At 38.5% G+C, this 27,417-nt stretch overlaps 1 protein-coding gene across 1 annotated transcript in view; it reads left to right on the forward strand.

Annotated features, from left to right (window-relative positions):
• The first annotated feature begins 1,576 nt into the window (after window positions 1–1,576).
• LOC136264500 (uncharacterized) overlaps window positions 1,577–27,417 on the forward strand; it is a 43,996-nt gene continuing 18,155 nt past the window's right edge. Inside the window, exons 1-4 of the mRNA XM_066059260.1 lie at window positions 1,577–1,694; window positions 5,928–6,035; window positions 16,530–16,643; window positions 18,423–18,468. Coding sequence (XP_065915332.1) covers window positions 5,954–6,035; window positions 16,530–16,643; window positions 18,423–18,468 — 242 coding nt within the window. The 5' untranslated portion in view covers window positions 1,577–1,694; window positions 5,928–5,953. The remainder of the gene's footprint in view (window positions 1,695–5,927; window positions 6,036–16,529; window positions 16,644–18,422; window positions 18,469–27,417) is intronic.

The following is a 27,417-nucleotide window of genomic DNA, read 5'->3' on the forward strand; positions in this document are numbered from 1 at the left end:
ACCAGGTGGCATCTCAGTCAAACGTTTGTACTTGATTACAATTGAGTGGGCTTTTGCTAAGTGCATTTTGTACCTTTTTCTTGGCATAGAAAAACTGCCTTTCTTGCAGTACTCCATTCTATCTCTTACATTGGATATCTTTGAAATCTCTGCATGGCGTAATGTATGCCAAAACCCAGCAAAGAATGTATTACGAGTGGCCTTCGAGATTCTCTCCTTGATGTTGACGAAAACTTTAGACTTCTTCACTTCTTGCTCAAACTAGTCCCATAGTTTCATAAGTAGATACTTCATTTGGCTGTTTAACCTCTTTCCAAGCGGGTTTTGCTCTGCACTCATCGACACTGCACTGGATGCCATATTCTCAACAATTAAGTGCACGCCCATAACTTAAGCTTATGGATAAATGCGTCATTAACATCATGTTCAAAGTCTTTGATCTTGCATGGCTTCTTAACCAACAACCCAGGGTCCAGCTCAACGTGTACATACTATACGTGTGTTTTTTAGTTATTGTTTTTTACTGTGAGTAATCCACTGGTACAATCATCTAACCGGAGCCACATAGCTAATGAACCAGATCTTGAAAGTGATTCATGATCACAATACCTGTTTTTTAATTCAACACGCTGCATTCATATGTTATACAATTTCCACTATTACTAAAAGCCTTGTCAGCAAGAAGTTGTCCTGGTATTCAAATGACATGCTAATTTATATTTGTATTCAAGCATTTAACACATGAAATTATTTGAAATATACTGCATTGTACGTAGGCTCTATCCAGTTTATATTTGGATATTCTAATCCTGGTCTGTGGCTCCTTCAGGTGAGTTGGCAGCTGCCACAGGAACTGAGGAAATCCTGTGGTGAATTAACACGGATCCATGCACCATTTCCAGTGTTACAGCTGAGAGATGGCATCTACAGGTTACACTTGTCATGATCCACAGTGAAAGAACACAGCATACTTAATTATATGAGCAACTGGGAGCCAACTCATGGAATAATTTTATATATAGCTACTGTACGTAGACTCAATTCAGTTCCTAAGTTTGGTCTATGGCCTCTTAAGCTGCCACTGGTCATGATCTACAGTGAAAGAACACAGTACTTGTAAATTTTGAACACCTGAGAAGATTTTACATGCATGCTACAGGCTGCTCACATCGCACTCGTAGTCATGTGGCCAGTTGCTGCCTTTATGCGTGTGCGTGTTGAGTTCACGTCTGTGGCAATACACACAAAACGCAGTTATATTTGAGTGATACTGTACCAACCTCATAATCCTTGCTATTAATATAGATGCTTTATAGATGAATTCAACATGTAAATGATCTATGAAACAATCAAATAGAACATGTGGTAAATTTGCTACATGTACACTTTGACAGGTGAAGGCTAGTAAATTTCTTAGGAGCTAAAGTAGTATCTAGTGGTGGTACAGTTTGTTACGTAGTTTGCTACTTTTTGCCAGGTTCACATTTTTCTGCATACATGTAAGGATTTTGGGTATTGTGTATTATATGTATGTACCAGTACATGTTTCATTGTAGATCCTCCTCCACCTAAGGAGTGTTTTGATAAGACTTGGTGCATTATTGTTGTGGTGTTATGCTGTATACTGGGTGGTAGCTGTATAATTTCCTGTACATCATCTTCATTCATCTTTATTTGTCTGAGGAGAGAAGAAGGTAGAGCATATACTGCTATATACATTTCCAAGTGTATGTATATGTCACACTTAGTGGAATAAAATGTGTTGGTTTTAGTTAATAGCATGTGAAATCTTAAGATTAATACTTAATATAAAAATAAACTTACTCTGTAATTACATGTATATATCTTATCCCTATCTATACTCAACATACAGTAGCATGTGTGTTGGAATGTTTACAAGGATAGTATTATTTTCATCATGCCATTACTATAAGTTAATGAAAAATCTTGCATTATCAAATGCCACGTACTGGGGATTATGTACACTATTTACGTACTTCATGATATTTAGCTGATTTTAAACTTTGTAAAATGTCACTGTTTAAAGTCATTTCACAGAAAACTGACTGATAGATCCATACATGTATCTATCAAATTTTGAGGTACATGAATTAAGTGAAATGTGAGACTGTGTGGCAAATTAGGGCACACTATAATAATAATAATATATGTAAAAGCATAATCACCCATTTAGACTGCCTGTTGTTCTCTCTTAAAATATAGCAGAGGTTTGATAAGATGATGCTTTGTATCAGTCTAATGATTCACTATATTTCAAAGCATTTGCTTTGTGGTTTTCCCTTGTTTTGCACATGACCATAACCTGCTGTCCTACGCATATATCAACATTGTATTAATTACTTTGGTACCACCTTTATACACTGTTCATGCAATGTTCATTTCTCACACACTCCTTTGTGATATATATCCAACTTCAGATAGTAACCACAGATTAACAGTTGACTGTATTATCAAATTGAAATTGTTGTATTAGTTGATAATCAGGAGACTGTGAAATACCCATACTTTTTTTTTTAAATAATGAATACCGGGATCAAAAATGCCATATCATCCAGTACTAGAACCAGGCATGTATCCCAATGTTGGTCTGCCCACAGCCAGTTTGTGGCCAGCTGTGGGCATGCACGTAGTGTAATATGAGTTCACAATCCCAATTAAAGCCTGGCTTTTGGGCCATAAAGAACACAAAAACAAAAAGAAAGAGGTGTGAAAAAGGGTGCAGCCTTCAATAGGCTGGGTGAAAAGTTGTGAAATCAAAGATAACAGCCAAGAAATGTGACCGAATTTGGGAAAACCGTCGATATACGCACAATAGTACTTTTGTAATAAAATGCATTTAAAAATTATGGGTAAAAAATGCAAGCTCCAAAAAAAAATATTACTCAAGTTTTTATTGCCTCACTGGTAAGCGAATTAAGCCTCTAATGGATAAATCCTGGGCATCATTGTGTTCGCCTGTTCATAGGGAGTACAAAAAGCTTTGTTTCATCTCCACACACGAAAGGATTTCAAAGTTACAGACGTTTGTTTATGTTGCGGTGACAAAAGAATTTACCGACGATCGCTTTCAGTGAATTTGCCTTCCTTCTCGAACACAGAAGCATGCCTGTGGAAAAAACTATACCTTGGTGGATGCACAAATTCATGGCGAATACAATAAGTGAAGAGTCAATTCCGTACGTCGTTGTATCAGTAAGTTATGATGGTTTATGTAAGCGCCTGTAGATTCTTTTCTCGATAGCTTCTGTACATATCAATTTTTTGCTTGTCCGGCTGTGTAGTGCTGTATTTCCAACGTTGCTTAACTTAGGAAGCTGAAACTTAGCTAGTCTATTCCTCTGTCCCTGTAGAAAACAAAGAACAAATAAAATGCATTTTGAAAATTGTGCGGATATCGACGGTTTTCTAAAATTAGGTCACAAATGGTGTATTATTATCATTTATTAGCATTCAGTCTTTTCTTGGCTGCTACCTTTGGTTTTACAACTTTTTTCACCCAGACTATTAAAAGCCACAACTTTTTCACAGCTTGGCTGTTTTTGAATTTGCACAACTTAGTCAACTGGTTTTGCATTTGCAATTTATTTGATGATCCATACCAATTGTACGTACATGTGTACTGTAGATACATTCTTAGGTACATTTGTACATGCATACATGCGTAAGTACCTGTGTATACGTACTAGTGCTGGGACGAATGTGAAAGATTCGAAGCTTCGTCCGAATGTTATGTAATTCGAATAGAGATACACGTGATTCGAATCCATTATCCATTATGAGTCACGTGCGCATTGTTTACAACCGAGTAAAACGCCATGGCATCTGGTTCAGGCGCCGGCTTGGATTTAGGTGACTCTTCCCGGCGTAATAGGTCGGATGTGTGGCAGTACTTTAAGAAGGACGGGAGCAGAAATGTTATTTGTACTCTTTGTAAGGGCAAGTTTGCTTACCATGGCGGCACGTCAAATTTACGGGACCACCTGCAAAGAAGCCATTCCACTGCGTACGCTCGTGATTCTGGACAGCCCAAGATTGATTCAATAATGAAAGTACAGAAGTGTAGCCCAGCGCGTGCGAAGATTCTAGACAACCTGATAGTTGGATTGACCGTTCACGATTTACGACCAGCGAGAATGGTTGAAGGACGGGGATTTCAAGAGCTAATGGAGTACTGTGAGTCTGGATACACTGTACCATCACGGAAACATATCAGTAAGCTTATGTTCGATCGATACACAAGTGGAAAAGCATTACTCACTGACAAACTTCAATCAGACGCGTTCTCACTCTCCCTCACCACCGATATATGGACGAGCAGTTCTACAGAAGCTTACATTTCACTTACTTGTCATTTCCTTACTTCACAGTGGGAATACGTTGATTGTGTACTTGCTACAAGATCATTTCCTGACCACCACACAGGAGAGAACATTTCTTCTACTATAAAGGAGGTGCTAGAATCTTATGAAATTGCTGACCATACAGTCAGTAGTATTGTACGTGATCAAGGATCAAACATGAGACGGGCCACTGATCTGTTGCGAATTGAAAAAGGATGGGCCGGAGTGAATTGTTCAGCTCACATCCTGCAACTTTGCATTAGTGATGGATTTAAAAATAATACATCTATTGATAGAGCTCTTGGTGCTGCCCGTAAATTAGTAGGCCATTTCCATCACAGCACATTGGCAACAGCTGAATTATACAAGCAACAGTCTCAAATGAATATGAATCAACAAAAACTCAAAATAGATTGTACAACGAGATGGAATAGTACTCTATATATGATTCAGCGTTTAGTAGCTAACAGGTGGCCAGTCTCTGCTGTACTTTCAGATACTACCATTACAAAAAGGCAAGACCGTACCCTCGATCTCACAGTTCATCAGTGGGTTTTACTGGAAGAGTTAGCTAAATTGCTTGAACCATTGGAAGTAGCAACCGTTTTCTTTTGTACAGAAAGAAAGGTGTCAATATCTTGCATTTTGCCAATAATGCATAATGTGTTTACTAGCATGGACAGTGAGGAAGGTGATTCAGCAAGTATCATTGCATTCAAGACAGCTGTTAGAGAATCCATCATGAGAAGGTGGAGCTTGGATGGAATTGAACCGGATTCACCACTTGTGTTAGCTGCTGCGTAAGATCCTCGATTCAAGAGCTTGAAATTTCTTACAGATGACTTGAAACAATCAGTCAGAGAAGAGCTGTTGCAACGGAAGGATGCTGATTGTGGAAATTCCACTTTTCAGTGTGTTGCTGTCAAAGAGAAGGCGCCATCTGAAACTCCACCTGCAAAAAAGAAAAAAACAGCATTGGATATATTGTTAGGAGATGACAATGACTCAGAGGGCTCTGAAAATGATACAGAACTTGAAGAATTTTTGCTTGAGAAGTCACTACCTCGTAATTCTGATGTAATGGTTTGGTGGAATATGAATGAGCACAGGTTTCCAAACCTAGCTAAACTTGCTAAGGTTTACCTTGGCATACCTGCTACATCTGCCTCTTCGGAGAGATTGTTTTCTAAAGCAGGAATCATAACAGCTAAGCACCGAAATTGTTTAAAAGCCAAGAATGTTGAAGCCATTGTTTTCTTGAACAAAAACTCAAAGTTTCTTAACCAGTAGGCAGTAGTTACTTATTAGTTAGCTGTATTCTTCAAGTTCTTAAGTTGTAATTATGTATAGTTTTGTATAGTACCCTTGACTCACTTACAGCTTTGAAACAGTTTTAAAAGTGTTTTGTTATATGAAATGTAAGAAACAAATAATTTGAACATTCGTTTACTTTATTTATAGAATATTCAAATGTAGAAAATTGACATTCGTCCCAGCACTAATACGTACATGTATATGTAATGATTAAAGTGCAAAATTATATACATATGTGTACTGTTTTTGTAGATTCAACCATTACTATTAACATCTTTATGGTTACAATTGGCATATTATCATTTGGAACAGCAATTCCAGTGTGGTACATTTATGACAATTGCATAAGAAACAAAGAAGGTATTAACTTTAATAATATGCATTGGGTTGATATTATTAGTATGTACATATAGAACATACTGCTATTTTTGTAGCTGCACTATAGACTGGATTACATGTATCAATATTTACATTTCAGCCTAAAATTAACTTCACAGCCTTTTCTGGGTACGTTTGGTAATTATGATCATCTTTGTCCATATTAAAGCATTACTGTGCAATTATGGGTCAGCAGCAACTAACATTGTGAGTTACAATGAACATGCAGGTCCTAAGGGTATCACAGGAAAAGTTCAATTAAGCGATTTTACAAGTATTTTAATGCTGCTGCATTGTTTACAGACTGTTTACAACATTTACTAAACATCTAGAGGGATAGGCTTCACTGTAGGTTGGCTATCTTAGTGGGCATGGTCCATATTTGAAAATGCAGTGAACCTCCAGTGAATGTACTATAGCACTAGTTCTCACCTTAATACAGTGTTTCAACTCATAGGATGGCAAGGGTGACAAATTCTGTCCAAGTGCTGTAGAATCCAAAATTGGACACATGGCCTTCATCACGTGAGCAATAATAAACTCCCACAATTGATTTTTCAGCTGGAGTTTTTATTACAAAAAACTAGCAGCACTGCTCCCACATCAAGGCCATGGTACTTTTAAAATGTACTATAGCCAGCCATAATTTAACTTAAAAATTTAACTGTAAGTAAGATGGTGTGTGTCATTTTTGTGTTATAGAGTTTAGTTTTACAAGGCATGCATGTGATCCAACTTACTGGATTATGCATTTTCAGTGTTTGCGTTTTGTAAAACAGCTGCGGGTTTAAAGGTTAAGGCTTTATAGTACAAGTGCTGAAGACCTGGTCCTACAGCCTGTTTAAAGGTGTTACAGAAAGTGTGTTTGAAATGTTACAGAAAGGAGAAAAAAATCCATGACTGGACTTAGGCAGCCTTGATCCTGTAGCCATCCAATTTACACTACACATGGCTGGCCATAGTACATTTAACCCTTAAACCTGCAGCTGTTTTACAAAGTGCAAGCACTGAAAATGCATAATCCAGTAAACTGGATCGCATGCATAACGATGTACAAAAGGCCATGACTCGACCGTACTTCGTCATATCAACTGTTGCTTGGTGTCATGTTACTCCTCACATGATGGCGATTCAGTTGATATATAGATATCACATGATAACGTCACTGTCGGACGAGCACAATGACGATACGAACGTGGAAGGATGCAAAATGATTCAGCGCGTCGTAGTGGGTGAGTTCCTTGTTTGTATGTTGAAAGTTTATATACAGGCAGATAGCTTACTCTTTGCCAATTAATAAAATCTGTTTTTCTAAGCAATCAGATAAACGCTTCATGAGATATGCTTGTTTGTAAACACCTATGTAAATTGGCAAAAGTATTGTGCATGTTCAATTCGTTTTTATCGAATCCAGTTTTCTGGATTATGCGGGTTTAAAAATTAATAAATAAATACCTCTGTAGTTAGGTGGCTTCATATTACATTGCAAGTTATAAGATAACTAACTGTATAATAGTCTTTTGCAAAGTTTTTAGTAGCTGAAAATTGGTCTGGCCAAAGCTAAACCAGGTACTTTTTCACAGTTCAGCTGTTTTGGTCTACTGTGGACTTACTACGGGCTCTATACAGTCTTTAATTTTCCATTTAGTATAAAATGTTTATCTCACATGGATGCAGATAAAGTCCATGTAAAAACAGCCAAGCTGTTAAAGAAAATGCAGCCGTCAAAAACCTTGGTAAAAAAAGTTGTGAAATCAAAGGTGATGGCCAAGAAATCACTGCAGTACGGCTGTGATGAAGCTTTGAATGTTTCATGGGTTCAAAGGTTAAGTAAACTTCGAATTATAAAACCACCCTTCGAAGTTTCGTAGTGCATTCATAGCCTACGAAAAGATTACAAATAAACATCGGTATCTTCATTGCAGCTGCTTATTCATCCATGTTCATCTCTTCGCCATCAATCTTCGTGTGTCACACCCACTTTTATCCATCGAAGTTTAGCTTACAACCGTAGTTGTAGCCTTAAAACACCTTATAAAGTGATAGATAAAACATCCTTTTAGCCATTAGTTGGTGTTTACCTATGGATGATTGCAATATAGTGGACACGCCCATTTGCAAAATAGATCGATAGTGTCATTTAGTACTGCTGCTATGCATTTTCCAAATGCTTACAAACTTATTAAATAGAATTAGAAAGATATAACTTAAGAAAATTTTGCATAAATGCAAGAAAACTCATATAGCTAACACTGGAGCTTCGAATGTTTGAACATTTTCTGTAACAACTTTAAACAGGCTGTAGGACCAGGTGTCGTACAGACCTTCAGCACTTGTGCTGTAAAGCCTTAATAAATAATAAAAAATAAAATTAAAATTTTATTAGCAAATATTTGAAGGTAAATTTCAATATTCGTTCCAGCTCTACACTGCAGTAATTTTACTGTTAATAAATTTAATAATACATGCACAGTCATTGTTAAAATTTATTATCATTAACATCATTGTGGTCTAGAGGGTAGGACAAGCTCATGTGAACTGGTAATGGAATTACGTAAGGTTTGTAGCACTACTGCTATATATTCTTAAAAGAAACAAATTCTTCTACCTCTCTATAGAGATATATCCAGCACAGATGATTGTGGTTGCTGGATAACTGCGGGGACCAACAGAGGCAAAGTGGTAACTATCATGTGTTGTTATTTCAGAATGCTGGTTTCTTCATAATGGCTTTGTTTTTCTTCATGAAATTCGCACTGTCATGAAGTGCAAACACAGTAGAACTCGTAATAACTTCATTATAGTTCTTCATGGATATTTTGTATGGTAACCATTGGCTCATGTAAAATATTTTCAAACATCACTGAATTGCATTGGGTAATATATATCAGTTCTCATGAGCTGGTCCTGCCACCCTAGTTTCCCCTTTCTTGCAGCTTGGGCTGCTTTTGCAGGGATTCACTTCTTTTTGTATTTCAAATGCATCAAAGCTAGCCATAAAACTGGCTTTTAGGCTTGTTTTTACCACAGAAGTCATTGATTGTACCATAGATTGGGAAAATTCTGAGTTATAAAAATTTTCGTGTAATTAAATCTGGTGTGATTTAATTTCTAAATCAAAGATGCATACTATTAAAATAATTTAATGCAGAATTTTTGGATGTTCAATTCACAAGTTGATGCAATCAAGAGGTGACATGGACGAATGAGCAGACATCAAGAATGCCACACATGGTATGAGCAATGCAGTATAGGTAGCAGTCCTCCCTAAAGCATAGTTACAACTTAAAGCAGTTAGGGAATGGCTAAGCACAATACTGTAAGTTACTGCACCATGATGACTAATCTAGGCACACATTGATTCCAAGATTAATTTTGTGTATATAGCTACATATAGCTACATATACAGTTAGTGTAGTGGGTATAGTACAAGAGGTAACCAAGTCACCAAGATGCTACTAGCTGTGACAAGCGTAAAATATATCTCCAGCTACATAAATGTAGCTACATTCTGGCTAGCCTTTTACACTAAACACTGAATGGTTGTGCATCCAGGGGAGTAAGATTATTAATTCATAAATGGCTCAGACCACGAAGTGGTTGCGAGCTATTTGGAATTGTATGAAGAGGGTGAGGTCGAGCATATCAATGGTGTATGGCCAGTTTTCATTCTCAACAGCTATGTTCACAGCTTTGTGCACCTCCAGTGCAAAGTAAGAAACCCACAATTGAACCCCAAATCGGTCTTTGAGTAGCTCGACCTCACCCTCTTCATACAATTCCAAATAGCTCGCAACCACTTCGTGGTCTGAGCCATTTATGAATTATATTTCAGAGGGCTCAGTCTCACATATCAATGGTGAGGCTTGTAGCTGCAGCCAGATGAGAACACTGCTCTACCGAAGACTGAGTCCTCTGGTGGTTTATTGTAAAATCTTTGGAACACTGATTCTGAGGACCAGTTGGCTGCCTTCAAGATGTCATTTGTGGTTATGCCTACATTGGCAGCATTCGATGATGATGCACTTCTGACTGAGTGTGCGTTGAAAATTGTTACATCAATGCCAGATTGTTCTAGCATTGACTTAAGCCAATGAGCAACTGAGCTAGAGGAGATTGGCTTGTATGGTTTAATAGTAGCTAATAATAGCCTAGTTTCTTGTCCACGGATGGATTCAGTTCTCTTCTCATAAGCTTGTAGAGCTGAGACTGGGAATAAGGCCAGATTACTTGGAAATGAGAGGAAGAAAAAGTTAGCTATTTGTGAGCCTTGCCTGGACTGCTTGGCTAGGCTACTAGGGTAAAAACAGACTCCGTCTGATTTGTAAGCTCGTCTAGATATGTCTAGCTGAGATACGTCTGCTGACCTGGAAGGGCGGGTAAGAGCCAGCAGCAGAGACAAATGCTTTAGTGGCATCTTGTTGTTGTCTCCCAGAGATTCTATGTGGTTTAGAATTGCCTGGACACTCCAGGTGCAGGTATACCATGGTAGCGGTGGTCTGATATTAAAAATACCTTTGGTTAGCCTAGTGATGATTGGATGCTGGCCGATGTTATGGCCATCAACCTGCTCATGTACTGATGAAATAGCTGATCGGTAGGCATTAATTGAGCTGTACTGATAGCCTTCCTTGTATAGGTGTGCGAGGAAGTTTGCTACATTTGCTACAGGTCCAGAAAAGGGATCAAAACTCCTTTGAGAACACCAGCTGTGCCATTTCCCAAACAAGGAGTCATATGATTTGTTTGTTTTTGTCCTCCATGATTTGAGGAGGAGTGTCATAGCCTCCTCTGAAAGTTGCTGGTCTCGGTGAGATGGGCCACACAGCTAGATTGGGCATGGTGAGAGTTGGGTGAAGGGTGGATGTTATCTCCACCCCTGGTGGCATCCACCTTGAGTAGTCTATTAGCATTCCCAGAAGCATTGGGAACCATGGTTGTGCCCTCCAAACAGGTGCAACTAGGACTATCTGTGATTGTTGTGCTTGAACCTGAGCTAGAACTCTGCCTATCAGGTTCCATGGTGGGTTGGCATACGCTTTCAGTCCCTTCCAAGACTGAAGGAATGCATCTGTTGCCATAGCATACGGATCTGGCCGCCAGCTGAAGTAATGTGGGCACTGAGATGTCAGCCTCGTAGCAAACAAATCTATCCCCAGAGGCTCATATTGAAGGTTTATTTGCTGGGATTCAGTTTCCAGTCTGTCCTGTCTGTCGTTTGCCGAGATTCCGCATCAGCTATTGTGTTTTGAGCCCCTGGTAGGTGCTGGGCTGTGATGTGTATGTTCCTCTCTAGACACCACATTCACAACTGCCTTGTCTGTGCTACCAGGTCTCTGGAGGCTGTTCCTCCAAGGTGGTTGATGTAGGCCACCGCTGTGATATTGTCTATCCTCTCAACAGGATGGATATTCCTGTTCTGGATTTTGCAAATGTCTGGGTTACCAAGGTAGCAGCCAATAGTTCGAGGTAATTGATGTACATCCTGCATTCCAATTCTGACCAGGCTGTTCTCTGGTGATTGCAGGATGCTCCCCAGCCCTGTAGGGATGCATCCAAGTCTATGGCGAGGTCCATCTCTCTCTTCAAGATGGTCCTGCCATTCCACCTGCCCATGTTGGTGTCCCACCATTCTAGCTCTTCCAGGCAATCCTGGGGAAGGATAACCTGTGCTTTGTAGTGCTGAGAGTTCCTCTCTAGGGTGTTGGATAGTGTCATCTGTAGGTGGCAACAAAACAATGGGGCTGGGGGAATGACACAGCTTGTTGCATTCATCATGCCTAGCAAGCAAGCTAAGGAACGGGCTGTCATAGTTCCCAGCCTTGCTAGTTTACGGGCTTCTGTCCGTATACTTTTCATTTTTTGTGGGGGAAGGCATAGCTCCATATTTGTGGAGTCTACTGTTAGACCTAGGAATTCAAAGGTTTGAGCTGGGTTCATAACAGATTTCTTTCTGTTGATTGTAAACCCCGGGTTTTCTAATAGGTATGTCACCCCTGTTAGGTGATTAAATAATAAATAATGTTTGAGAAAACCACAAGGCCTAAGGCTTCGCACTTACCGGGAATAGAATCCATGTTGTATGAAGAGACAATCATATAATGGGTGGATTTTTTAGTGGAGATGATAGAAACCGTATGACTATTCTATTTAACGCCGATCAAAACAGCTAGCATGTGACACCCACTACAATGCAGTTAATTGACCAGGCGGATTCAAACAGCGATCTAGACGAACGAACTACTGATCATTTGTTTTTGGAATTGGTGCCAGCTGGCACACCAAGTCTCAAGTCATGCCAGCTTCCAGTGGATGCGCTCCACATATAGGCAAGTAATTAAGGCAGCCACGCCCAACACAACAACATGAAGGAAGTTCACCATGCCAGCTGCACAAGACCAGGAAAAAGATTAATAGCGGTATGTTTGTTTGTGTTATTTTGTACTTCCACCTGGCTTGCTAGGCTCTAGTTGGCTTGGCTACCTCTAGTGTTTGTAAATATATTGTAAAGAGCATGGTATGTTTTAATGCTTTCTTGTATTGTACATTTTGCCTTCACCTAGCAGTCTCCTGGCTTATGGATGGCTTGGCTGTCTCCCTTTGTTGGCTTGCATACAGTATTGTGTATCATCTGCATAGTATCTCCTGTATTGTGTATCTCCTATGTTTCATCTTGTAGTATATCATGTTATCACTTTAGGATATGTGGCCCAGCTCATATAAAAAAACTCAGATAACAGTTTCTAGTGAAATAACCTGCTTCTTTTATCATTGACGTCTGCTCTTGGAAACTTCAGCAGCCATGCATGTCTTAATCCAGTACCCTGATTCATCCTCATTAAACATTATGATTTTAGGACTGTTTAATGGATGTACAAGCTTCATTGCTTGCAGGCATGAGATTCAATATCAATACCATAGATATGAGAGCATGCACTTGCACCTCAACTTGTGAGAATCATGCAGGGGTGGTGACAATGCATTATGTGGTCTTCCATGGTCAGGTATTCAATACAACGTAATAGTAGCAGGCCCTCACAATTGTAATTGCATAATTATATCACTTATGTTTACTGTATGTGCATCTTTTCCATCCACACACACTGTGCTGGTCATGCACTGTTGTACATGATCCATTTGTAGATTGCCCCAATGGTGGTTGTACTTGGTTGTATGTGCCCCGGGCCTAGTAAATCTGTAATAATAACATTATGATGATTTGATATGAAATTATCCACTGTGATGTTTTGTGACATGTATCTATTTCACTGAAGGACATTTAAAACCCCTTTAGAAGCCACCATAATGGTGTGTGAGCATCTGGTAGAATGGTGCAGATTGCACTTCATTGAAAAGTGCAGGTTCGATTCTCCAAATCAGACAATTTTCTTTCTTGATTTTTTGAACCTTTTAGGTACACCTTTTTAAAGGCTGTTCAACTGCTCTATTAGAGTTGCTGACTGTTCTATTAGAGTATATAAATCTTTTAAAGCGGAAATCGGTCGGCCATCCCTGACCGGTTCAGTAGGTAATTGGGCGGTCTTCGAGCTAATTCGTCAGTAAATGTCCGATGGCCGACTGTTATAATCCACTCTGCACATAGGTATTTCTTAGTAAGCTTTGCAACATTTGGAAACTAAGCACTGTTGTGACTCCACCATTGTAAAACATTAGCACATGATTTTAATTAAATAGTCATTAAATTCTTCTGCTAATGAGCTCTTGTTACTTTGGCTACTCTCATCATCATCTTCTCCTATTAAAATCTCTAATGCCATCTTCGTTTTCTTTTTAGGAGGCTGTGACACAGCTTGTGAAGTAGCTTGACTTGATTCTTCCACTATCTGGCAATCTTCAGTAGCAATTGTTGAAGCAAATATTTCTCTATAAGCAGAGTATGCTTTTGTCTTTATTCGGTCACTCAAAAACTTTAATTGATGATATCGAGGGTCTAGTATGCTGGCGGAAACTGCTAGACTCTGCTCTTCAGTGGCATTTTCAACATCAAATCTGTTTTGTATTTCTAGGGTCACCACCTCCTTGAATCTTTTTACTGCAGGAAGGTCATTCTCGTCAACTAAAAGGTGGTTTTTCAGTAGCCCATTAATCACAGGGTAAATCAGTGAACAAGACACAATCTCAGTTTCACAAAATGCAGTTGTGGCAATCTGCAGTGGCTCAAACACTTTTACTATTTGCTCCATCAAATTCCACTGTTCCTCTTTTAAGTGCAAGTGTTTATATTGGCTTTGTGTGCCATGCTCATCATAAAAATACTACATAAATTGCCCACCTATGCTCAAGCAGTCGCATTAAAAAATGTGGATTTCGAATGGGTAACAATGTCTTGTAGCAGTCGATGCAGCTGTGGCCAAGGAACTATGGCTAACTAACTTCCTACCAAGTGAAGACAATTGGATCAAAACATTAGCATCTAGACCCTTGTTAACAGCAAGTTGTAGGCGTGTGCAAAACAAGGTACAGTAAGTGATGAATGTCCACAGCTACTGACATATTTGATGCATTGTTGGCCACTACACCACTCACATGCTCATCATCAATGTTCCATGTCTCAGCAATTTCCTGTAACCTCATAGCAATGTTGACACTAGAATGCCTTTCAGGAATTTCGCAGGTGCACAGTACTTAACTCTGGATCCTCCAGTCGTCAGTAATGTAATGGGCAGTGATGGTTACATAAGCACGACTTGTCCAGATATCTGATGTTAATGTCATCGACAACTGCTATTGGACGAAGGTCTAACATGATGAATCTGATAGAGCAGAATTTATTTCCTTAGTATGGGACAACGAACATTTCTTCACACTCGGGACAACTTCTAAAGGTATCTGCTTCATAGTACGTAAGTCCATCCGCTTCTTCCACTTTGCCCTCTTTTGCTTTGCTGTATTCAACTGAGTGCTTGGCTTCTAAATGATGAATCAGGTTACTCGTCCCACTTGCATACGTTAGCGCTGTGTCTGGACAAAGAGTGAATTCTGTGTCTTACCATCTCTTTGATGTTCAATTAATTCGAAAAACTTCCATACTCCCTCATGCCATACATAAATAACAGAACCTCAAACAATAACCACACCGTTAACAGTGCGCACTAATAATAATTGCGCATGCATATATGAGCATGCTTGTAAATGTTATACTATTTACCTATTCGAATAATATTGTAACCAAGTGAATACCCAAACTATTTGAATATTTGTTTCAGCTCTATTCACAATAGCATCAAAACAAAGGAAGATATCAAAAATGTGTCTTACAAAAAGTTAGAGCTATAACAGTTCTCCTTCCCCAACAAACTTAGCTTTGTGGCTTACAGCTACAAGGAGAAAAAGTAAAGCATGTAAAATATTGAATCTACTGGATTACTACATCATAGAGCAAATAATTCTCTGGCTTCAATTTCCATTTATGTAACCACAATGATTCTACCTGTCCAAATTTCAATGACAGACCAATCCCACATAAAGTTAAGACATCACAAACACAGTATACAGCTTTTGGCAACCTATGATGTCCACATTGTCCAACACTATATGTATGCAAGAAAATCATGTTTTCTATTCTCCTGTCAATATACCCGTGCGACTTTCTTGGCCACACAATCTCCAGTTCCAGTGTGTTAGGTTAGGTTAATCCAAAGGCTGCAGCACATGTTGCTGTCAGACCTTCTGTGCAGGCCACTGTAAAGCTTTAATAATAACAATGCACTACCATGTGTCTTGATATTGAAACACAGTCTCAGGTGCACATCTGCAACTAGTCACATGCCTGGTTTTAAAAAGTACAGCCTTATCAATACCTAGTTTTAAAATGGTGAAGTTTTTAGAAAGCAAAAGTTGTGAAAGCAATTGCAGCAATCAAGGAACAGCTGCAATGTCCATAATGTTTACCAATGTGACATGCCAATGATGCAATACGATGGTTGATACATGAATTTCCAAGCAGGTAATAAAGTAGGCCTTATAATGCTTAACATAAAGCATGGAACTTGTCATATGCCCCTACTTCACATAGCAGATACACATGTTAGTCTGGCTATTTTAACTCTGTGCTTTCATTTTAATTCGTTTACAACCACAAGTGGTTTTAGTTCAGTGACTACATACACTAATTTTTAGCACACAACCACTGTAACAAATTACAGCATTCTTTCTGTATAACTCTTCAAAGTTCTTGTACAAAATTAGCCCTAAGCATATGAAAAGACTAACAGCAAGTAAGTGGAAGAAAATGAAGAAACATTTTGAAGACTTGTGTCTTCAGAATCTGCTTCCTTGGAATCAGAGCACACTACCGTGTGATGTCATAATGGAAAACCATTTCCATGTATGTATGCATCATTTACCATAACCTGACTGTCTCCACCATGAAACTGAACTTACATTGTACATAATTAAATATTGTGTATGCTATCATGCATGCATTCATACAATCAATATGTTGTGTACATGCAGATAAGGATTCCTCTAAAGATAAGAGATGCTTTAACATCCTTTCAGTTGGATCATGTGGCTTCGTCTACGTTCTAAACCTATTATTTGATAGGCCCTCAAAAATAAAGGATAGAGGTAAATCACAATGTTCTTGAGTGTATAACTTGTTAAGTATAGTTGCAATAATGTGATTGCTATACTTGTGTTAGTGGTACAAGTATATTTGATTATGAATAAATGTTGATTTCTTTTAAGAAACATGGTGTTAATATTGCAAAGTTTGATAGAATAAAGATTAAGCTTTTTATTTTGTTTCAGCAGTTTTATCGTAATATCTCAACTAACTCATTATATTTTTCTTATTGCACAATGAAACATGCCAAAGTAAGAATTTTCCCACATTGCTACAATGCCAAGTAGGTATAGCTACTATCATCTCTTGTCACTACTTTTATTGTTGTAACTGTGCTTTGTTTCTAAATTAACAATTTTTAGCTTATTTACTTTTTTTGAATAGTATAGCTATAAAATACATGTTTTTTTTTGTTGCTTTTTTAAAATCATATCTGATTGCCTGTAAGTGTTTTCTTGTAATGCTGTATTTGATATCGAATGGTGTTTTTTGTCATGTATGATATATGGTGTTTTTAGCGGTGCCTGTCACTATAGGTGGAACTCTTACTAAATAGTACTACCATACTGTTAGATACTTATTGTTAACTTTTTCATACAATGTAATTATGCTTTATTACATCAAAAGAAAGAATGGTGCAAGACTTATTAGGCTATAAATCATGCTATTGCATGTATCAACTGTTTCATATTTACTATGAGGCTAAGCAAGTATTTTGGATTTTGGCTATGTACAGTATGTTCTGCCTGCTACATACGAGAACATTACATGCTTGTGCAGTACACGATCCACTAGTACACAATACACAATCATTTGGGTTGCTTTGAAGGTGCATTTGGGCTTTATTACATCTAACCAATCTTCCCAATTTGTTACGAAGGAAATATATTTTGTACTTAAACCTTAAAGCCGCATAGGTCGATATATTAGCTTTTTAAAAAAAGCACGTAAAATGCATAAAGAATACAAGTAACGCATGCTTAAAGAATGGCTTGTAAATAGCCAACACAGACAAGCTTGTCTAATGAAAACCTTATATCAATGGAAGGTTTATTCAATGGGCTATTTAAACAAGTAAAAATAAGTGTTATAACAACAATTGCTTACTTGAGTAACTTGTTATGATGCCACGAAGAATGGCATTTGTATTTCCTGTTACTTCACATGCATTGCGTTGGTAGCCATTTATAATAATGTTTGACTCACGTGAGCTGTATATGGCATGATTTGACATTGAATGGAGAATCAAATGGTCTTTACCAGAACTCCATAGGACACATTGAGCAAAAGTTATCAACCGTTTTCTGAAGGTATGTAATGAATGGTTTTCGTGTTTTGTGACACCTTGTATTCATGGCAAGTTTTGGCCTTATGCTTTCACCAAAGGGTAAAACCCTAGGTACTGTTTTATTTCTTATTACATCATGGATAGAAATTGCATAGCATTAGCGCTTAGTGTACGGAAGTTACAGCAGTTTGTTTACAGACATACATTACAGCCGAAATATTGGCCTATGCATTTTCAGTGCACTTTGATTAATAATTGCATGCGGCTTTAAAGGTTAAGGGCATACAAATAGCACTGTCTGGGGAATTTTACTCTAAGCAGTATCCCAGCATTGCTCAAAGCAAAGACATTCTACTTGGACTGTGACAGCAAAGAGCATTTGTTGCTTTCAAATACTTTGGGTTTGGTTACTGCTAGACAGAACCTTTACTTATAATATAGATACTCATACAAATCATAACAGTACAGTAATTTTGTCATACTATTATTTTAGATGCACCGGATTCACAGAACATGCCATTGCAAGATAAAGATACTAAGTACGTATGTATTTGGATTGTACATGCGATAAATAGGTTGTCATATTTGAATTGTTGCTTATGTATGGTATGTAACTAGAGATGGGCAGCAGGATTAAACCTACATCAAGTCATCCATATTATCCAGGTCATTTGGGTCACATTTTGTCTGGGTCATGTGGATCTTATCCATACTATGTACAGTGTTGGGGTAGTTACTTTCTGATCATTGTTCGTTACTATTACTTACAACAAAAACTATTTACAGTAGTGGACAAAACAATGTTCCCATTCCACCGGCATTTAACATTTTGTACAACACCTCCCGTTGGCGTAGCATTTCCGTTTTGGCTGGCGTTTTGCAAGCGTTTCTGTTTTTGCTAACGTTTGGCAAACGCATTATAATGGCTAGCTAGTTCATGTGTCTGTGCATTCCTACTGTATGTGTGATTAACTAATAGAGTCTTCGAGAGCACCTTCAGTGGGACTGGCCTGTCAGAAAAGGCTCCTAGCTATACAGAAGACAAGGCTACCGAAGGCGTGATGTCAAGCTGGACTGAAAGCCAACATGCATACAGTGTACAAGCATAACATAATACACTATAAAATATTTTGTATAGCATATTTTTAACTTTCCAGGGTGTCTGTATGAGCGATTTGCGCCGAGCGAGTTGGCACTGTCAGGCGCTGCTTAAGTTTGGACCCCAAGTACTATTTACTAGAGTATCCACAAAGTTGTACGAGATACAGAATGTGTAAAGCTAACCTGGAAAAGCCCAAGAACAAGCTGCTCAGTCCGAGTCCTGATTCGGGCAGCTGAATGGGGGTTTAAACAGTAAGTAGACTACTACAATTTACTGAAATAAGCAGATAACCATAGTTTCAAGAGATTTTGTCTCGGGGTTTTGTGAAGTGTGCACTGATATGAGCTGAGCTACGTACAAGGAACTATTCTGAGATAGTAGACTTATAATAGGTGATACATACAAATATTATTCTACGTAACATAAAGGCTTTGATCTCTGCTTTTATCGTCTTCATCAATGCCAGTTGGCTCTGGCACTGCTCTGCTGCTGGCAAAGTAAGTTGTGGTTATCTAGCTGGATAAAAAGAAATGGACACACATGGGTAAGAAACAAGTTTACTGTGCAGACTGCACCGTGCGCCTGTAATAAGGTATAGGCTATAGCTAGCTAATTAATAACAATAATTATAATAATCTTTGCTACTGCCTAAAGCAACATTGTACTGCTGTAGTGTAATAAAGGATATACTTCTTTTTGCTAGTGTTGTGCTTTGTTTTTGTTAGGTGATCTTTAAGCGTTTTTATTTTTACTTGGAGTTCTTTAAGCATTTTTGTTTTTGCTTGGCGTTCCTCAAGCGTTTTCCCAAGCATTGTGTTTGCATTCTTGAAGCGTTGCGTTTTGGAAAACACTACGCAATGGGAACTTTTTTTTGTCTGCTACTGTAGTTACAGCTACATATTACTCATAAAGTAACTATAATTATACAACCAAGTACTAAAGATAATACGATATGCAGTTAAACTTACATCATAAATAATGAATAAATAAATAATGTTTGAGAAAACTACAAGGCCTAAGGCTTTGCACTTACCGGGAATAGAATCCATGTTGAATGAAGAGATAATCATATAAAGGACGGGTGTTTTCGTAAAGTGATAGAAACGTATCGTGATTCTATTTAATGCCAATCAAAACAGCACATGACGGCTACTACAAAGCAGTTAATCAATCAGGCCAATTCAAATAGCAATTTAGACGAATGAACTATTGTTCATTTGATTGCAACAGCTGCACAAGATGGCAGTATATTTATTTGTATTGTGTACTTGTATATTTTTCATCCTTACACCCTAGTTTGCTAGGCTCTGGTTGGCTTCACTGTCCTTGTTTCAGTGTAAAATTGATGTTTGTATTGTGGTAGAGGAATGTATGTTTTAATGTTTGCTTGTATTATTTACCTGTATTGTACATGCATTTTGTACCGTTCCAGGCTTTCTAGCTTGGCTGTCTTACCTGACTGGCTTCCAGCACCTGGCTTGCATACTCTATATTCTACAGTATATAGAGTATGCAAGCCAGGTGCTGGAAGCCAGTCAGGTAAGACAGCCAAGCTAGAAAGCCTGGAACGGTACAAAATGCATGTACAATACAGGTAAATAATACAAGCATGTTATGTGTGCATAATTATAGCATGTACACATCACTGTGCCATTGATGAACTGCACTTAGCTACTGGTGGCCGTAGTTAAACAGGGGCTTGGTTTGGGATTATATGCTGACTGTGCTGGCCTTCACCACCTTGTTGTGCATAGCCTTATTTCTTGACTGAGTCATCTTCAGAGACATCTCACACCTGCAATGTAGAAAAAAAAGTTGTGGGTTTACATTTTGTTTGCATCATCCTTCACCATAGCTGAATAATTTCCATCTTTGATGTTGCCAATAATGTATTGCTACATACAATACTACAGTAATGTTGCTAAATACCGGTACAATAGTGGTGTGGCAATGGCACGGTGATGTGTACACAGTAAGTATACATACAAAACGTACAGGAGAGAGCTGTACACTGGTGACCTCTAGTTACGATGGTACTATTGTGTTATATCTGTCACTATTGTTTCATATTGGCTTGATTTGGGATCGCATGTTGATCATTCTTTAAACCACCTCATTGTGCATAGCCTCACCAGGGGGTTGTCATGTTGGTATATGTACTTGGTTGTATGTAACTCTGTCCTAGTTATACAACCAAGTACTAAAGATAATAAGAAATCCAGTCAAAATTATGTCATAAATAATGAATGAGATTAATGTATGCGAAAACTACAGTACAAGGCCTACAGACATGCACTAACCGGGGATAGAATAGCCATTGAATGAAAGCACAAACATATAAAACTTACCCGTTCTCGTGCTGGTGACTGAAAAGTCATGTCATTCCATTTAATGCACACTACAAAACTAATTAAGTCAGCCACGCCTATGCCAATACTATGGAAGCTTTTCATGCCAGCTGCACAAGACTAGGAACAAGATTAATAGTGGTATGTTTGTTTGTATTGTTTACTTATATTTTTTCTTCAATCCACCTAGCTTGCTAGGCTCTGGTTGGCTGGGCTGTCTGTTTGTAAACAGTGTGGTATGTTTTAATGTTTGCTTGTATTGAACATTTTGCCTTCACCAGGCTTGTTGGACTCTGGCTGGCTTGGCTGTCTTCCTTTATCTAGCTCAACTGGCTTGCATATTCTAACAGTACAGTATTGTGCATCTCCTGCACGTTGTGCATGCTGTAGTGTGTACACATCACTGTGCCACACCACCGATGAATTGCATTTAGCTACCGGTGACCTCTAGTTAATACTGTGCTGTATATTGACTACATAGCTGAATAATATCCATCTTCGGTGTTGCCCTAAGGTATTGCTGCATACAATGCTACAATAATGTATAGTTCTCTCCTGTATGTTTTGTATGCATATGTACTGTGTACACATCACTGTGCCATTGCCACACTGATGATGTACTGGCACTGGCCTCTAGTTACGATGCCACTATTGTGTTATATCTGTCACTATTGTGCCATATTGAGTTGATTTGGGATAATAATTGTTTTGATCGTGCCTTCACCACCTAGTCATGCATAGCCTCGCCAAGGAGTTGTCATGTTGGTGTATGTACTTAGTTGTATGTGACCTGGTCCTAGTAATAATAATAATAATAATACTATTATACAACCAAGTACTAATGATAATAAGAAACACAATTAAAATTGTGTCATATAATAAATAAACTACAAGGCCTAAGGCTTCGCACTCACCGGGAATAGAATCCATGTTGTATGAAGAGACAATCATATAATGGGCGGTGTTTTTGTGGAGGTGATAGAAATGGTACAACAATTCCATTTAACACCGATCAAAACAGTTAGCATGTGACGCCCACTACTAATCGACGAGGCGGATTCAAATGGCTATTTAGAGGAGCAAACTACTGTTCAAAAGTGTTGCCAACTGGCAGGATTAATAGCGGTATGTTTGTTTGTATTGTTATATTTTTTTCTGGCTTGCTAGGCTCTGGTGGCTTGGCTGTCTGTTTGTACTAATATATTGTAAAAAGCGTGGTATATTGTTTACTTGCATTGTACACTTTGCCTTTACCTGACATACTATGTTCTGGCTGGCTTGGCTGTCTTCCTTTATCTGGTTCACCAGGCTTGCATACTCCTACAGTATTGTGTATCTCCTTCAAGTTGTGTATACATATAGCATCACTGTGCCATTGCCACACCACTGATGAACCGTATTTAGCTACCAGTGACCTCTAGTTTATGTTGATACTGTGCTGTATATTGGCTACACAGCTAAATAATTTTTATTTTTGGTAATGTTGCCAATAATGTATTGCTGCATACAATACTGCGATAATGTATAGTTCTCTCCTGTATGTGTTGTATGCATACACCATGTAGCCATTGCCACACCAATGATGTACCGGCACTTAGCTACTGGTGGCCTCTAGTTACAATGCCACTATTGTGTTATATCTGTCATTATTGTGACATATTGAGATGATTTGGGATCATAATTATTTTGATCGTGCCTTCACCACCTAATAGCCTCGCCAGGGGGTTGTCGCATTAGTGTACGTATGTACTTGGTTGTATGTGACCCGATCCTAGATAATGATAATAAATATTATATTATGTACTTTGTGCACTGCCTTAAAGGGGAACCGAAGCCAATTTTTAAAAATTATTTTTAGTTACAATTACTGTATGTGAGATGTTCAATGTGTGTACCAATTTTTATAGCTGTGCTTTGTTTCCTTACCTCATGTTTATACGGCTTTTTGAATCTGGGAATTCGATATGATTTGATGCGCTTCAAATCGATGCTCACTGTTTACATGTACCACCGTAGATCGGATTATATCGAAACCCACAATGATTCCTTTTTTTTGTTTCAGTTCGAGCTTCAAGTGTCAACACTGTAGACATGCCATCGGACATGCAACAGCTGTCACTGATTGTGAGTGAATTTTTGTGGATGAGAAGAGGAAGCTTTAATGATAGCAACAGAGCAGTACAGGTACTGTGTCATCGTAATGCCAGACAGAAAACTACATTCCTGTTTGCCATGCTGCTTCAAGCTGCTGTTTTCTTCCTGTTTGGAAGGCAGAGCAGGAGTGTGCGGATGTTTGTGAGATTGTCGACATGGTGGGATGATGTGGTGCTGAATAGCTTTGGTCCTCACAACTGGAGAAATAATTTTTGTGTCGGTAAGCAGACATTTGATTACCTATGCCAAAAAAGTTGCAGCCACTCATTGAGAAGCAGAATAGAAACATGAGGAGGCCAGTGTCTGTTGAAAGACATGTAGCAATTTTGTTGTGGATACTAGCTACACCATCATAGTACCGCACGGTATCTCATCTGTTTGGTTTAGCTCGATGTACAGTGTGTGTCATTGTGCATGAAACTTTCAGAGCTATTGTACAGAGCTTGCAGTTAGTGTACATCAGCTTTCCGACAGAGTTTGAAAACTGAAGGTTTTCAAAGCAGATGGGACACACAATGTGCAAGTTCTGTTGATGGAACACGCATACTAATCACACCTTCTGCCATGAACCACTATTACAACCGTAAATGTTGGTATTCAATTATCACACAAGCCATTGTTGATCATAATGGATTGTTTAGAGATCTCTACATTGGTTGGCCAGGCAGTGTCCATGATGCACGTGTGTTTTCCAACTCTGCACTATATAAACAATGGTGAATTACTTCATGGTGATGTGTTAGGGGAAGAACTATTCCGGTGCATCTAATAGGAGATTCTGCATACCCCTTATTATCTTGGCTAATAAAGCCATTCCCACATTGTTCAACGTTGTCACAGCAGTGAAAGAATTATAATCTCGAATTTCAAGAAGACGAGTTGTAGTTGGATGGCATTTGGAAGGTTGAAGGCAAGATGGAGAAGGCTAAGTAAAGAAGATTGATATTTTTGTTGGAAATGTCCCATACATTATCCTTGCATAACATTTGTGAAATTCATGGTGATGTTTTTAATGATGAATGGATGGAAGAATTGGAGTTGACACAACCTGATGCTGCTACAATATCAACTACTACCACAGATGGTGGTACAGTGAGAGATTTACTGGTTAATTACGTACTTTGAAAACCATTAAGTTTTTTAATTACATCATCTTTCAATCAGTATACACACAAATCACTGTGAGTATATGTAAAGTTCTTGTTGTTCACACACATTAATAATCATCATCTATGGGACCATAGTACATTACAGCTGATGGTGCTGAAGGAGGTGATGAACCATGACCATATGGCGAGTAACGATTTTTTCCCATTCCACCTTGAAAGATTTGTACCATGCATAGCTTGAATTCACGTTCTTCCCTTCTTTGCTTCTCTTCAAATTTCATCCTTTTCTCTTCAAGTTCAATGAACATCTTGTCACTGTCTCTCAACCCATCTGTCATCACTTTCATTGCTTTTGTCATAACATCTTCTAACACTTCACCCTTGCTTCTTTTCCTCTTCTTTCCTTTTATACCTGCCCTGTCTTTCTTAGCAATGTCTTCTGTGTCTGCATCTATTCCAGAGCCACCACTATGGTGTGAGGGTGGTGTGCCACTGAGAGAAGCAGTACCGCTTTCACTTGGGTTATCATCTTCTATGCCATCAGACTGCTCATGCACACTGTCACCTTGCCCCTCTACATCTGTTACATCACTGTTGCATTCTATGGGCTTCAGTGTTTCTAGCAAAACAGGTGGGTGTGTGGCTGGTCTAACAGCCAAAATTTCATCTAATTTATCGAAATATTTCCATTCAATTCCCCCATTTCCAGTCCCTTTGTTGTTGTCTTTGATCTTTTTATACTCCTGGCAAAGTTTTTTCACCTTTGTTCGACATTACTCTCCTGTCTCGTTGACATTGTGCTCCACCAAAAGTGTTGACAATCTCTCATAAATATGCTTGTTTCATTTGCACCCCTCAAGCTGTTCTTGAATTATTCCCTCTTCACTCCAACAGCTGATTAAATGTGAAACACTACAGTTCACCACCATATCTTTTAGCGCGCTATTTATGGGCACTCATGCTCTAGTAATATCCTAGCAGCGCATGTTTATGTAGTGTTGGCTATTGATTACAGTCCTACTCTGTCATTTATTTACTACATTTAGAGAGCAAATTGTTAGAGAAAATGTCCATATTGGATCGGCTTTGTTTATCGGCTTGATAATATTATTTTATATCGGTTATCGGAATATCGGCTAAAAGTCGTATCGGTGCACCTCTAATTGAAATGGCTAAGAGCAGTAGTAACATTGGCAGCGGATTATAGTGATAGCGAAGATGATGGTAATAAATCAGAAACCGGGATAAAAGAGAACGAGCAAACTTTACAGAGCACTTGGGGACGACAAAATGGTGCAAGTGCATGAAATGTACACCCATGCCCAGTGGGATTGAGTGCCAGTGTTGTCGTGAAATGGATGAACTTGAGGAGCGTCTGACAAAATACACAGACCACGAACAATTTAACATGGTTTGTCTGAATAACAACGTCCTTTACACAGCAATGGTCACCATGAAGATGGTACGGGGAGATTCATTGCGACTTCCGTTGTCTAACAGTCACAGACTAATAGCAGCCTTTTACATTGATAATTAAAAGTATATGTAACACTTTCACACCTCAGATCAAAGAAGCCGCCCAGGCTACATTTCATATGTAGCCGAGCTAGCCGGACTACATACAAAATGTAGCTGGTCTACAACTGTGCAGTGATTATATAGACGTTGATGCTGAAATCGATTGTGGGGATCGATCAACACTCACGTGATTAGGATGCATGACTTGGATTTCGCTATGAAAACCACTCAGATGGAGAGCGTTTTGTATCCTTGCCATCCTACAAGTTGAAAAACGTTGGGTTAAGGTGAAAACTAGTGCTATAGCTTATTGATTCGATTGTTTCCGTACATTTTCGAATACGGACACACACCCATCATGAAGCTACCACTCTACATAGAGTAACCACTCTACAAGCAAGCTTACCTGTGTAGGCCTTTAGTGAACTGCATAAGTTTCCCATAAATGATTCAATAGCACTGATTAAAACATTAAACTCGCGTAATGGAAATTCTCCATGATATCTCTAGGATATGTCCGTTTATCATAATGTACTAGCTGCTGACCCATAATCGAAAATTTTAGGTATGTGTATATAATACATCCAGTAGCTGCACTCGTATTGGCTTGGGTGATTGATTGCCCTGTATAGGCGGCAATCAATCAGCCTAATAAGTGTTACATATTACCTGTAACACGGGCATTCGGGCTTTGCCTGATATGTATACCCTCATGCCCATGTTACAACTATTACTTGTAGATCTTACCGATTGACAGCTTTTTGACAGTTTATCCACTGGACCTACAACTACCTGGGTAAATGAGTACGTAAAGTAACTGTGTTGCGGTGGCTATAAGAGAAATGTTTCCTGAGGCAAAAAATATTTACACTGGATTTAAAATAGCAGATTTATAGAAATATCTGTTAATTAAAGTATTGTCGACAAAAATATTACGAGTATGGTGTGTTAATTACTGTGAAATTTGTTGGTCTAATGTCTGAGTTGGAAATCTAGATAGGTATTTTGCAATAACTTCGTCTTTCAGTGGTTGTTCTGTAGTTGCAATGTTAGTGTGTCTGTCCTGAATGCATGAGTCCGTAAGTATAATATATCTTGTAGCATGTGAGTAAGATGTGTGTAGTCTTTGCCTTGTAGTATTGGCTTAGCTACCCATGCATTCCTCCCTTTCAGAAAAACAATTTTATATCTGGCTTTGCCTGTGAGATAAATCCACAATTTAATTACAACGACATATAACACCAAATACCTGATTTT

This window comes from Dysidea avara, chromosome 1, assembly GCF_963678975.1.
Source record: "Dysidea avara chromosome 1, odDysAvar1.4, whole genome shotgun sequence".
Taxonomy (NCBI): domain Eukaryota; kingdom Metazoa; phylum Porifera; class Demospongiae; order Dictyoceratida; family Dysideidae; genus Dysidea; species Dysidea avara.